Below are 15,219 nucleotides of genomic sequence, written 5' to 3' on the forward strand. Positions count from 1 at the left end.
CCCCCGGAGAGAGCGCTAGTGATCGCACACGTGTCTCAGGAGAGAGGAGAGTATTTGGGGATCTGCCACCAAATACCACTCTACAGCTCCGGAGGAAATCATATGACATATCACACAAACGGACACGCCTCTTTCTGTCCCAGCTCAAGAGGGGACGTGGTTTTATGGATTGCTTATCTAACACAGCCTAAAAAAATACATAGAATAGACTCTTCACCAGGCTGAGACTGAAGCGCGCATCGTTCAATTAAAAGAAACTTGTGACCCACAACCACCGATAGTCTATTTAAACAGCGAGAGGAAGCGTCTATTTTTTACGACCTAAGGCATATTTTACTCTGTTGATTGTTAGTTTAACAAGAGCATGTATCCATTTGTTAATTGATACAATTACGCATTAGGCGTAATGGTCACGTAGGTCTCCAGGCGCGCATCAATCATTGGTCTATTGACCTGCCAAAAAGCCTTCCAGCTGGGACTGCCCCTCTCTCTAATAGAGAAGGATAGAAACATCATCGTCATTAACTCCGGGCTTGGACCTCTGGTCACAGAGCCAAGGGTGAGATAAAACTACAGTAATACAGTGTGCGTGTTTGCATGACAAATATGTCAGTGTTTGTGTTTAGTTTTTTTTTGTTTTTTGTTTTTTTTCTTAATTTGACAACTACAGTTGAATAATTATGATTTATTAGATTGGCCCTTCTGCTTTACACATGCACATTTTCGAACACATTACACACTAATATATCTGTTACAACAGAAAGAGCGTGTACAGTGCATCTTAAGAAAAGCCAAGCCTGGACGTGATTGGCAAAGACATTATTCTATCCCTGGTACCCTGGCGTTCCGGGATTACCGTGACGTCACGCTGATACCCTTGCATGGATGAATGCTAAAGAACTATAGAGCCACAAATAATAGCACAAGCAGAGTCCATATCTTGCAAGTCTTACGTTATCCTTTAAGCCTCCTTTAGCTAACAACAACATTTTGGTTGGGTTGCAGCGTTTATTGACGCTTAATTTCATTTCTTATCGGGTCGTTTGGGGGATTATTCATTCATATAAAACAATCTGCAGCTGCTATCAGCCTAAAGTCTCCCTCCTATGAGTCAAGTCATCTATTATTGAGCGAAAGGCCGTGTGTGGAAATGTGTGGAAGACGCTGGATTTGAAGTAGAATTGGTTGCAATCGATCAAGGGTGAAGAATATTGCTGATGGGAACAAAAGACGCAGCTATGTCTTTCTCACAGTTTGGATATCCTTACAATGCAACGTCACAGGTAAGACTTTCTTTTTTATTGCATGATATTTTTATAAGTATATTTTTACGATTTGACTACTGCACGTCTCGTTATCTCATTGGAAAAATCATGTGTGACTGACATATTGACGGCTATTTTCTCTTGACGCGTTTGTTGTCGGACCAAATATCAATAGGCGCACACACGCAGACGTGTCCAATTACACTGAATTATGAATGAACTCACGTGTTTTTCGGATGACAATAGAGATGAATGTCACCTATCTCACACAGGGTGGGTTGTAAGGCGGCTGCCACGCGCGCGTTCACAACTTGTTTTGAAAGCCACGTGAAAGTGGGTGTGCAAAAGAAAGACGAAAAGTTGAGAAAAGTGCTCCAATCAGACTTTATTTATGCAAGACTATGTTACACAAATAAACTTAAATGTCCGGTACACAGCAAAGGAGTTTCTCATGCCACAAAGTTGTCTCAAGTTTTTTTTTCTTCTTCTTCTTTTTTTTTACTAGTTATATTTAATAGGCTATTTTTGAAAATATTTTATTATTAAAAAAATATATACTCATCATATAACGTTATTACATTTAAAATATTTTGTTTCCATGCAAACAAAGTATTTTTGTTTAACAATATTTAAAAATTCCACTCACCTGACTTCAATAAGGTGTCAGCAGGGCTATTAAACATCTGCCCTATCTGACGCCAGCACTAAAAACCTAAATAATAACTGTGCTTGTTACACATTGATCCAAACTGCAGAGCATCTGAAACTACTTCACACACGAGGAGCATCCAAACCCGAGCTGTTACAGACACTGACTGTATCCATGGTTCTCTTCATGCAGTTTTTCGTGTCGGCAAACCCCAGTACGACTTGCTGCGATTCGATTTCCAGGTCTGTCTCTGACGGGACAGGCGCATCCCAAACGGCTGCAGCCGCGTCCTTCTGCTGCCCCTCCTACGAGAACCGGCTCCTGGCGAGCAGCCGCACGGAGCTCAACACGGCACTAGGCGTCTACAGCTCCCCTTATGCAGCCGCTGCTGCCGCCAGCCAGAACTATGCCAACTACTTCCCCTACAGCACCGACCCATCCGCCATCTACTCCTCTCTGGTGGGTAGCGTGTGCGTGCGTGCACTTTTCATTATTCAAAGCCTAAATGTTTATACATATCATACCACTAGGCATCTCAATGATGTTATTGAAACACAATTAGTCTAAATGAAAAAAGAAAACATTGAAATGTTGTGAGATACCTAAACCAAGTAACAAACTTGCAAAATTGCCTAACAGATCACAAAGATAACAGAAATGAGAACAAATATATTTAAAACATAGTTGATTATTTTAAATGTGTATTTCAAGTATTGTTTTTAGCAAAATAATTATTAATTAAAACATGCAATAGAAAGATAAAACATACAATTTAAAACGGTTGGATAGTATTGTCTTATCTTATTAGAACTTTTGTGTATTTGCAGAATCCACAGTATGACATCAAGGACAGCACAGGCGCATTACACTCTGGGATCGCTCAGACGGCTGCTTACTATCCTTACGACCACTCACTGGGCCAATATCAGTACGACAGGTTTGTCTCTTGTACCACGAAATATTCTACAAAAGCAGCCATTCAGTGTCAAAAGTCAAGTAGTAACTCCACCTGGACATCTGACAAACAGTGAAGAGTACATACAGTGGCATCTTTGAACAGCACTCATGACTTGTGTATCCTGTGTGTGTGTCTGTGTATGCAGGTATGGGACAGTAGATTTTAACGGGACAGCCAGGAGGAAAAATGCCACTCGGGAAACGACCAGCACTTTAAAAACATGGCTTTATGAGCACCGCAAGAACCCCTATCCCACTAAAGGAGAGAAGATCATGTTAGCCATCATCACCAAGATGACCCTCACACAAGTGTCCACCTGGTTCGCCAACGCCAGGAGGAGACTCAAGAAGGAGAACAAGATGACGTGGTCTCCTAAGAACAAAGCAGGGGAGGATAGGAAGGATGAACTTGATAAAAACGACCACGACTGTGTAACCAAAGGTAATTACCAGACACAGCTAGAGCTTGTTCCCATCTGTCAAACCATATAAAAACAAAGGCTCATGCATGCAAAGAATCTTAGGACAAATACACTAATGCATTGTGACTATGTAGTAATACATTTCTATCAGTATATTATTTATATTGTTTACAGCTCACAGCTTGTTCATTTCATGTATTCATGTTTGAAAGGGAGAACATAGCTAAGACTTAACCATTTATTTTTTTCATCACACTTTATTGCTCTCTCAAACGCTTTATATACTAGTATTTTTTTTTCTTTCTAAACCACACTAAAATGATCAATCTAATCATACCAATCATGCCCTTTCTTGACTTATTTAAAGATACATCTGATTGCAAAGAGGAGAAGGACTTGCAGTTAAGTGATCTGGATGACATGGATGATGAAGACTGTGACAAACTGGACAGTGACTGTGAGAAGGTGACTGGAGACGGACCTGACCTACAGGCCATGACCATCTCTGGGAGCCTCCAAAAACGAGACTGCAGCTCGGAACTACACTTGAGTTTACCTAACACTTTCCACACTGCATTCCCCTGCCCCATCAAGAGCTCTCTCCCTCCCCTCACTACTGACTACCCTGATCCAGTGGTCTCCAGGTCTTCATCCAGCCCAATGGGAACTTTGTCGCACTTTGAATCTCCGGACAAACCCAGGATCTGGTCTCTGGCACGCACTGCGGCATTGGGTGTTATTCTGAGTCCACAGCAGCAGCAGTCTCAGCCGAGCTCGGGGTCATCCTGCCAGCTCCAGAGCACCAGGCTTCCTGTGTCTCCTGCTGGACAGTGTGCAGGGATAAGGGGCCTTAATGAAAACTCAAGTCTTTCCAACTTGGAAAACTCTTTCTCCTCTGAAAGTTCAGTGCTGCACCCAAAAGTATATGGAGCTGGGAGCTACAGTCACAAGGGCATCCATCTGCACTGTTCATCCTACCCTGGCCTGGCAGATACATATCCATACACTTCCACCATAGAAGGTAAAATATCTACTTTTTTAGCAAAATGTTTGTGCTCAATCAAATACATGAAATTATCCACCTACATTGTTTTGTAGCACATATCTATTAAATTTCATTGAGACGTGTGATTAGCTCACTCAGCTCATGCAATGGAGCCCTTCTGTTTTTACTTACATTTCCCATGATTCTGAAAATGTATGACAAATATTGACAATATGATGCAAAAAATATAAACTGTAACCGACAATCATTACTCCAGACTAAATAATTAGTGTATAAATAGTGTGTAGTGTTGCTAAGGGGCACTTTATCTGTTGCTTTTTCAGGGTTCCCTAGTGGCAAAGCTGAGACACCGTCCCCTGACCTGAGCCAAGCCTGTGCGACCTTAGCAGATGACAAGGTGACTGCGTTCAGACCTGTGATGAAGAGGTGAAGCAGGTGAGAGGCTCCACTGACCTGGAAACTGAAATAACACACCCCCATACACATTTTACCTTTTATTTTAAGTAAACCATATTTTCAGTTCTTTTGCACCATGAAAAGACCATTTTAAATTAAAATGTATCAAGCTGTAATGAGAGCTGAGAGAGGTTTTTAAGGGGTGATAATTAATATTTAGCTATTCTTGTATTTGACCACATGTTTGAACTCGTAAGCTTTTGTAACCTTTTCCATAATGTAAAACTGGATATAATCAATTACAATGCATAGAAAATAATAGTTAATAATAATTATAATCACTAGATAAAATTTTCTAATAACCATCTCAATTCAAAAGTTCTCATTTTGACTCTTCAAATGATTTCTTTTATAGATCAACATACACCTATACACTGGGACATAATATGCACTAAAGGATGTTTTTGGAGCGTCCGCTTGTGATGTGATACGGATATGGAGTCATTCAAAGCTGTGGATCATTTTGCACATTTTTTTTTTTTTTTTCCTTCATCAACTTTATGCAAATCTAGATGCAAAGACACAAGAATGGCCCCTTTATTGAATACTTGGCCTGAAGTGTTTATGGCAATCAAGTAGGGTAGATATTTATCCATCTTATTTATTGTATTTATTTATTATGGCTGTGTTAATGTGTTTTTAATGTGTTTTGAATGTTTGTTTACATGGTTTTGTAATTCTGCTTGTAAAAGACTTGTCTAACATTTCCACAAAAATGACCAGAGATCCCAAATCTTTTGCAAATCGGACCTGGACAATACCATCACTGTCTTCAAATGTGATTTATCTGTAACTGTCATTATGTTATTTTATTTTTATTTATTTATTTTTTTCTTTTGTAATTACACTTTTTTCCAGGATCTTCCTCTGTTTTGTGGTTATTTCTACGAGCCAATTAAAATGCTGGTTAATATGGCTTGGATCAAAGTTTATCATCCAAAATGGAAAGAAAAAGCTGGTGTACTGATGGAAGGTCATAATTCATTGGAGGACGTGAACGAAATGCACAAGTCGAGGAATAAAAGAGGGACATCGGGTCTGCATTGTCGACATCTAATCAGGAGTGGCATCAAACACTTTGTTACTGTTCGCGGCACAGGCAGAGAATGAATGGTGCTTTTGTCCCTTGTGTAGGCAGCCTGTGCACTAACCTAACATTGTGTTCATTAAAAGGTCATTTGTAGGATCAAACCCACAAGAGAAATTCACATGGGCCATGGCAGTCCCTTTGATTTGGGAGAGTTTGCCTAAAGTCCGTCCGGTTGCACGGACAGATGCTGGAGATGAGCCCACATGCAGCTCTGTGATGTCAGATGCGGCAATGCCATGAAACTTTCTTCAGCTTCAAATTAATATGTGTGCATGCAGAGTCATTCTTTGCCTTTCACACACACAGTGATCCCTTAATAATCTCAGGCACCAACCTTCTGATTAAATTACATTTGGGGAAAAAATTGAGCTGCTTCTACACGGATTTATTGGATTTTATTATTCTGTGTGACCACAAAAACTATTTTTATACATCACAGTTATTTATTTTTCAACATTCATCTCCATTGCCAGGATACTTAAGCACAGGTCAGTGATAGTGAGTGGGAATAGGTTTTACATTCAATGCTATACATCATAGTCTTTAGTATACACATAATATATCAAGTTTTTGTATTAGTTGCAATTGTCTACAAGCCTTGTGAGATCAATTCCAAGCAGCAGCCATCTGAATGCCTTTCCCAGCTCTTTACCACGTTTGACAATTTACCATTCTGTCCAACAAAGTCATAGGTCTAGAAAAAAGTTCTAAATCATTTTCTTGTAAATCAAGTCCAGATCTTTTTTTTTTTCTGTGATGTATTGTTAGGCAAGCAAAATAAATGGTGTTCATTGTGCTACAATAATCCAGTCTAGGTGCTCCAAACAGTATAAGAACATGTTGACAGGCCACCCCATGTGTAATAACAGGGTCCCTCTTTACATTAACATGCAGCATGTGTGTATAAAATATTTACAACTAAATGTAATTAAATCGGAGGCCGTAAAGAAAAGTTGCCTTGTGCCATTGAAGGTAATGATGCATGCATAATGGGATTACCACCATGGCAATGTACCTAGGGGGAAAACCATAGATAATGGCTATAATGGGCTCATATAGCAGCATATGCTGGCAGTAGCTAACAGGTCAATTAGTCTGTCCAATGCATATAGACCTGCAGCAGCTGCACCAAATACGATAGAGCGGAAAACATGTCACGTTTGGAGTTGGGCTCAGAAGAACAGACAAGATATGTGGATTGTCTGACATCTAATCCTGGCCTAGACATGGGATATGCAGCACCACAGGACAATGCATGGCTCCTAGGTAGCCTATATATACACAGTGTAATCTTCCTAATACATGACATCTTCATGAATTACATTTTTCATTAGGCCAAGGATGGGGGTGTGTATGAATGCTTGTGGCTATAATCCAAAACAGATTTTAGATAATCTGTGAATGAGGCACAAATACGCAAGAAAAACAAACCAGGGTAAACATCGAGTTACTCAATCCTTTACAGAAAGTCTTAATTTATATGTACCTTGCATTATTTAATGAACATTTGAATAGGTCAGGTAATTTACGTATTTTACAGTCCCTTGCAAAACAACCTTTTAAATATTTTTGTTTAAATAAAATGCATTTTATGCTATGACGATTGACTATTGTGTCAATGTCTCTGATGTTTTAAAAGTTAAGTCCATTTTAACATAATAATAAAAAAATTTAAAAATCTGCTGAACTTTATTTGCCATGCGGATTGCCATGTTATGAAGTGAGTGCCTATTCACTGTTTCCTACACTGTTCTGTGGGTCAAAGTGAGGGGTTACTGTCAATTAGCAAAACTCCCAATCAATTACAAGGCATGGCAAACAGGCCCCAACTTAATGAGCATGTGCCTCGGCTGCAGAAGACTATAGATTATCCTGACATGATAGCAATGGCCGCCTGTTATAAATAGACAGCACAATAACAACAACAACTCCTCGAACAATAATTCTCCCCAAATAAGGCAGTGTGGAGGTGCTATCTGATGTGTCCCACGCTGGGCACAAAAACCAAGTCTTTGTACCAATAGCTTAGGGTTCACATGAGGGGGACAATATACACAGTTCATTACATTTCGTCAAAAGGCGCAATGAAATGTGTGTGGTGTATTGTTTCTGTGCATGTCGCCCTTTCGTGGAATTTCTGATGGCCGATGTTGTTACAAGGTCCTCGCTAATGAGTTTTGTCAAAGATAATTATGGACTTGGAGGGATGACCAGGGAGGGATGAAAAGCTGGCTTTGTGCAGTGTGCCTGGATGCTGCAGTGAAACCAATGCTTTTGTCTAAACCCCGCATTTGACCTGTGCATTTCATAAACAAGAAATGTAGGCCTGCGATGAGTGGTCACTGTGGTGTCCTGATCTGCTTCACCACCTTTGGCCTCATCACATGTGACAGTGAGTTCATCCCAGTGCTCAGAGGAGGGTGCAGGGTGTGGGATGCAGGGCCATTCCCAGGGCTTTGGTGGCTGGGTGATATAATGGCAAATGTGATCATGTTTTTTTTCATGGCCGAATCTGGAGAAAATGATGTCCACTGCTGTCAAAAGTACTGTAAAAGATCAAGCTCTGCCGATAGTTTCGGGGCTAATATGTATATGATAAATTTCTATTTTCTATTACTTTTTTTGTTTTAATCAATAAATATGGCTTTCAATATTGATATCATGAACATAAACAAAACTGACTTTTTTCAATACCAAAAATTACACAATTTCTTCCTCCAAAGTCCAAGCATTGCTTCAAACCACAATGTCTTTAGAGAGTAAGAGGATATTAAATTAAATTCCATTTATTTTTGTAAAGCCCAAAATCACAACAGCAGTTGCCTCTTAGGGTTTAACAGGAACCAACATAAAGTTAAAAAATCAACAGTGAAACTGATATTGGTCAATAACAGACAGATTAACCAACAGTCGTAGAAAACAAGCAAATTGATAACTGTCCCAGAAACACCTCCTTAGACCGTCCTTCTTGGCAATGAAAAATAAATAAATAAATAAATAAATTTCAAGAAGAGACCTCAAGGAGAACAGCAGCGAAGGAAAGATTCACTCTAATGGACGGGCAAGCACCAGATGTATCCAGGACTAACGCGCACCATTTGCATATAAACTTCAAGTCTGTAGGGCCTGAGCCCACTCAAGACTAAGGGACAGAGGGGGGAGGGGGTCATCCATGATATGGTAGGGGTCATCCAGCCAGGTGAGGGCAGGGGAGAATCTGGGTCCACAGAACAGGATCCGGGCATAAAAGGGGCATCCAGGATCCAGGCGGTCACTGACCTGGCATCTGAAACTGTTGCACTCCCCAGGGAAGAGTGGGACAGGGAACAACTACACTGAATAGCAATGATCAAACAGGTGAACTAAATAGTGAATGTTGTTGACAGGGAAAGTAGAAGGAAACTGAGGACACTGCTCAAGTTAACATAATTCCCCAGTATAGTTGCCGCTAAGGCAGCTTAGCTGAAACTGTGGGTTTTATTTCTTCTTCTAACTAACCCAGTCATAAGCAAATTTAAAGAGGAATGTTTTAAGCTCTGTAGAGACTGTAGGGGGCCCAACATGGGCTGGGAGGTTAGGAACCACCAGTAATCCAGCATTTTCAGTGCAAAGTGCTCTGGATGCTATAGCATCTTGCAGATAGGATGGGACCATGCCCTTTATATGTCAGGAGGAGAACTTTAAATTGAATTCTAACCTGACAAGAAGCCAGTGAAGGGACTCCAGCATCAGTATGATGTGTTCTCTTTTCTGGATAGAGTCTCGCAGACCTATGGGGCCTGGGACAATGACCTCTCTTTTTCAGGGTTAATATAGATAGTTAAGTGTCATCCATGTTTTATGTGCTTCATGCAGGCACTAAGGTTGTCTACTCAATCAGTCTGATCTGGCCTCATTGATAAGTACAGTTGTGGTTCATCAGCATGATATTGGAAGTTAATGCCGTGTTTTCTGATGATTCTGCAGCATATAAAGTGTGAACAGGCTTGGACCAAGTATAGAACCCTGCAGCACACCGTAGTTTATGTTAGAACATGACAAGGTGCTCTGGTTTCCATTAACAAGCTGGTACTTATATGATAAATAGGATTTAAACCAGCTGAGGACTGAGGCCAGTCCACTGTCAGCATTCTCAGTCATTTGTGATTTCATGTAGTGCATGTTCTGTGCTGTGGTGAGCTCTGAGTGAAGATTGAAAAACTTCAAATAAATTATTAGCCTGTAGGTGGCAACAAAGCTACTAAACGACAACTCTTTAGGATTTCTGAGATTCTGACTTTTTTTTTTTTTTTTCCAGTAGTGGTTTAATCGAGGCATATTTGAAAGACTGGCAGGCAAAGCCATTTTTTAATGAGGTATTTATTATATTAATTATAGGATCTATAATTAGAGGGTAGATTTCTGAGGAGTCTGCTTGGAACAGGGTCTAACATACAAGTTGAGGACATGAAGGGTAAAGTCATCTCTGCTTGGTCGACAGCGGTAAATCTATCTAGTATCACTGGTGGATTTATGTGGGACACTAGTTTTACAGCATCGATACTCATTTACAGGCTAAGTACTAGTTGTAGAAGTAATGTAATTTAATTTATCTCCAATTGTTGTGATTTTATTGTTAAAAATTTTAAGAATGTCATTGCGGCCGAGTGAAGCAGGTATTAAGAGTTTAACTGCTCTGTGGCAGTTTGTCAGCGCTGAACAGAAACCCACGGTTGTTTTTGTTTACTTCTATTAAATTTGAATAATATCTGGTTTGGGCCTATTGTTTTGTTCGTTTTATTCTGTGGGGAAGGATAATCTTTAAGGATAAACTGAAAGGTAATTAGGAAATGGTTTGATAAAATTAGGTTTTTGGAGGACATTTTGGTTACTGTTCTCTACACAATATGTTAGAACAAGATCCAGGGTGTGATTGTGACTGTGGGTTGGTTTATTCACATTCTGGGTAAAACTGATGCCATCTAGAAGGGCAATGAAGGCATTACTAAATCAGTCACTGCTATTGTCAACATGTACGGTAAACTCGCCAACTATTGCAATCCTTTCCCAAGCTAACACTAGACTTGAAATAAAGTCAGAGAACTCAATCAAAAATTTGGAAAAGGGACCAGGAGGTCAGCAGATTATAATGAATGGAGCTTTTTGGCTTCTCCAATTTGGACAAGTGATTGACAGTAAGAGGCTTTCAAATGAGCAAATGCATTGTTAGTTTTAGGACTAAGAAGTAAAGTGGAGTGTGAAATGACTGCCATACCACAACCTCGGCCTGAGCTCATGGCACTCTGAAAATTCAAGTGACTAGGTGAAGTAGACTCATTTAGTCTAACATAATCCTCTTGCTGGAGACACGTTTCAGTTAGAGCTAGAAGATCTATGTTATGGTCACCAATTAACTCATTTATTAAACAGACATTTAGAGGAAAGAGACATGTTTCGCAGTCCACATTTTACATGCTTTTCCATTTGTATGTTTATGGCATAATAATTTTGTTTTGTTTTGTGGTGTGACAGCTGCAATAGCACTTTTGAAATGTGGCTTAGTGGTTTATTTTGTACAAGGGACACACACAATCTATCTGTGAACACTTAATTTGTGACCTTGTTCATTCAAAAACACAGAAGCATATCACTGACAGTTTCCCATAAATCTAAAACTAAATTTGATTTGATTAAAATTATATTAATTGTCCAGCCCTAGTGACACTTGGAGGTTTAATAGAGACGTTCAATCATTTCTTAAACATTTCCATTGTGAAGTATAGTATAAATGTCACTACTTCATACTATTTACTGCAGTAACTACTTCTAGCAAATATTTTTTCTCAGATTTGTATTCACACATTAACGCAGTATTGGGTTTTGTGTTAAGAGCTACCAAAATGTGATCATCCCATTACCCATTCCCTATTATTTTTATCATTTCTCAGTAAATTCAAAGTGAAAAACGTTTTCTAAGCATGGAAAAATATAATGTCTCTGTATGTCATTCTTTATGCTAAAGAGGCAAGGTCAATCTCAGTCATTGGACCATCTGCACCTCTGAAAAGTGTGCAAATGGCCCTTGGAAGGATTAAGTGAGCAACAACTGCCTTGTTTACTATTAACACATTCAGACATAAGCAGGTCAGCTGGTCAAGAAAGCCTTATATGCACCATAAAGCACACGTTTACAAAGAAAACACAAGCCAATCAATACCATAGATATGTTTTGACACTGTACATTATCTTTCTCAAACAACCTGAGCTGCTCCCATCCTCTTGTTTGTTGCAGTTTGTTTGCTTGACTGCTGAACCGGTGGCTTTCTTTGCCGACTTTAGGGCAGCATCATCAGTAATCTTCTGTGTGTCATTTTAATGCCCTTTATAATCCTCGTCTTAATCTCACTCTCTCCTTCTGTTTTTCTTATTCTTTATGATGGGCATCTGCTTGTGGTTATAACCTGCTTTTTGCTGTTTATGAGACTTAAGCCAAAAACATGCTTTGTACAGTACCATAACATGGCAAAATGGTAAACAGCAACAAAAAAGATTCTATTCCAAAAACAGTACAGTCTATGTCCATGGAATGAAATATTTCAAAGCCATTAGGGTTATAATCAGTTATCTGGTTCATAACTGAATAACAATTATTTCAAACTATCACTTAAAGCATAGAGAAAGTATAGACCTATAATATAATAGCAGTAATGTTTTTTGTTAGAAAAATTTTACTCCAGGTTTTGAGCAGCAGAATGAACACCCATATCTTACTAAAACAAAAAAATAATTAACTGCATTTTTATTACATATAATTGAATTTTGTAACTGAAATCTCCATTTTAAATTTGATTAATTACACAGCCTTAAAATCAACCACTCATGTCAGTGATATGGTGGCATGGTACCAGAAATGGGCATAACTGTCATTGTTTATAGTGACCTACATAAAAAGAAGAAATATGTTTTTGTACCCATATCTTTATACAAAAAGATATGGTGGCGACTCGTTACCTATTATCCCACAATTCAAAATGATCTCTACTAATGATTGATTAATGACATCTAGTAGTGATTTTAATATTGCATTTTTTTATTTGTTTATTTATTTATTTATTTAGCCATTCCAGATTCCCCACTGCCTTATGGCCCCATTTCCTTCATTAATTTATAAGTTCAAACCTATTCCAAACTAAGTGTAACTAACTCTATAGACAGACAAAAAGATGAATCTGTTTTTGGATGACTTCTGATTTGGCTAGCCTTAGCAACCAGCAGGTGTATTTTTGTTCCATTGTGTTGGCGTTTGGCTGAAGGAGAGTTGATTTGAACTGGAGACAGCGGCAATTTTTAGCAACAATGTTCCTGGAAAGAAGCCGCAGTGCCATCAGTTTTCTTCAATTTGTGTCTCTAGCACCACAAGCTCAGCCTGTGCCAACCCTGCTGCAGGTTTGACACACAAACTCCAGTATTTAAAGGCAGCCGCTCTCTTCACCGCACCTGCCTGTTTTCCTTACCACATACAGTAGATATCCCTCACAATGAGAGAGCGGGGCAGCTGTAGCTATATAATGAACAGTTCTCCTCTCCTTCCAGAGTATTTCCGCTACATTAGCTTCATTGGCATCACGCGAGCAGCAGTGAAAGTCTCAGCAGGGCTATGCAGCAGTATGGCGTCGACAGGCCTCAGCTCCACTGTGCTCAGTGTGAAGCTCCCATGTAGAATTAGACACCAGCGTGCAAGGCGAATGATAGCAAGTACTAATGGAGACTCAACACCTGCCTAATAACGACATTAGCGCTACTACTTCTCTGTATAAATAAAGTTTTTGTTATGTTTGGCTTTAAAAAACACGCTTAAATAGTTGAATGTAACGTGTATTGTGTTTGTATCTTTTACAGTATTTTCTCTGTAATCTACTAAACATAAAAATTTTAAAAAGACACAAAAAAGAGGTTAGTAGATTAGAGGGGAAATATAAAGCTAAATAAGCAATATATACAACTGATTATATTATGGTGAATGTAACGGTGGAGGAAATGTAGTGGAGGTTGTATTTACTATCAGTACTGCCCAGGGGGTCGCAATGCACTGAGCTGCAGGTCGTGAGCAAATTTTTTAATTAAACTGTAATTTTATTTTTACAATCTTACAGTCTACAGTATAATTTAGGTAAAGTATTACTAAACTACGACTCAAACGAATACAGTTGAATCTGATTTAAATGGCTTTGCAAACTTAATACAGAGGTGAATTTCATTTTACAGTACGGGTCTGGGGTCAGTTGCATGGGGGTTATTTTGGGGGTCTTATCTGAAAAGTTTGGGGAGCCTTTATAATAATGCATAAGTCACAAGTCAGTCTCACTCCTACACCTGGAATGGATGGAGATGGTTGTATAAGAAAAGGGCAAAGTGTACCTCAAATGTCCCATCAATAAACTACTGAACTCACAATTCTTCACACAAGTATTCTATTGTGTGATGTTAAACAACACCACGCAAAGCGGCACATAAAATTGCAATTACTGTACACTGATCAAAAACAAAAGTAATTTACAACAATGAGGCTGACTGTGTGGCCTGTAACTCAAATTATATCCTATAAATACATTGTATACACTTCATGAAATGTGAAAAATGGGTTTGTTTATAGCAGCCTAAATGAATGGCCGCTCATCAAGTGACATGAATGCACGGGCCATAAAGCACCACACAACAAGTGGCTGCAAACAAGGCCTGCTTGTTGCGGACGTGGCTTTGATACTGCAGCTAACAGGGGCATGGAGTGTACCCATTGTATGGCACTGGTACATTACAAGAGATGGGAAAGGGTGAACAAGTGAACAGGGGCAGATGCTAACATAGAGGTGGCACAGGGACCACACATTTTACACAGTGCGCTCATAAAACTACACAAGCAATTATTCACGGGTGGGATAGTCTTGCATTCTTTGAAACAGCCCAAAGCCTCAAGCTGTGTCAAATGATGGAGCTTCATAATTACGGCCTTTTTATTGCCCATCTTACTCCTTCTATGACTGATGCAGCACCAGACTCTAAGCGTTTCCATTTGCACTTTCATGTGGCGACCGCAGCAAAGAACACCATTCAAAAAGGTGGGCTGACAAATATTTATGGGCCAGTGTGAAGTCACTTTTAATCATGCCCTGTGACTAGCTTCTAAGGCTCCTAGGCTGGGAGATAAACATGTTGCAGTTACAAACTAAATAAATGAGCCATCAAAGGTCCCGCTGCTCTTGCATTATGTGCTGCTCTAAAAATAATAACTGACAAGTTTCTTTAAAATCAGTCATAATCAACTAAGGTCCCCAGGGAGGCCAATATAATGGTAGATCTATGCGGGGGCTGGAGACTGATAGAAATAAATCAATGCC

General features: G+C 39.4%; 1 protein-coding gene across 1 annotated transcript; it reads left to right on the top strand.

Annotated features, from left to right (window-relative positions):
• Window positions 1–936: 936 nt before the first annotated feature.
• Window positions 937–5,263, top strand: irx6a (iroquois homeobox 6a). The gene is made up of 7 exons (XM_033988244.2): window positions 937–1,283; window positions 2,107–2,373; window positions 2,742–2,851; window positions 3,018–3,313; window positions 3,661–4,314; window positions 4,623–4,734; window positions 5,111–5,263. Exons 1-6 carry the CDS (start codon window positions 1,218–1,220, stop codon window positions 4,727–4,729), a joined length of 1,500 nt encoding a protein of 499 aa, XP_033844135.1. The 5' UTR covers window positions 937–1,217; the 3' UTR covers window positions 4,730–4,734; window positions 5,111–5,263.
• The last annotated feature ends 9,956 nt before the right edge of the window (window positions 5,264–15,219 follow it).

Source organism: Periophthalmus magnuspinnatus, chromosome 3 (genome assembly GCF_009829125.3).
Source record: "Periophthalmus magnuspinnatus isolate fPerMag1 chromosome 3, fPerMag1.2.pri, whole genome shotgun sequence".
Lineage (NCBI taxonomy): Eukaryota > Metazoa > Chordata > Actinopteri > Gobiiformes > Gobiidae > Periophthalmus > Periophthalmus magnuspinnatus.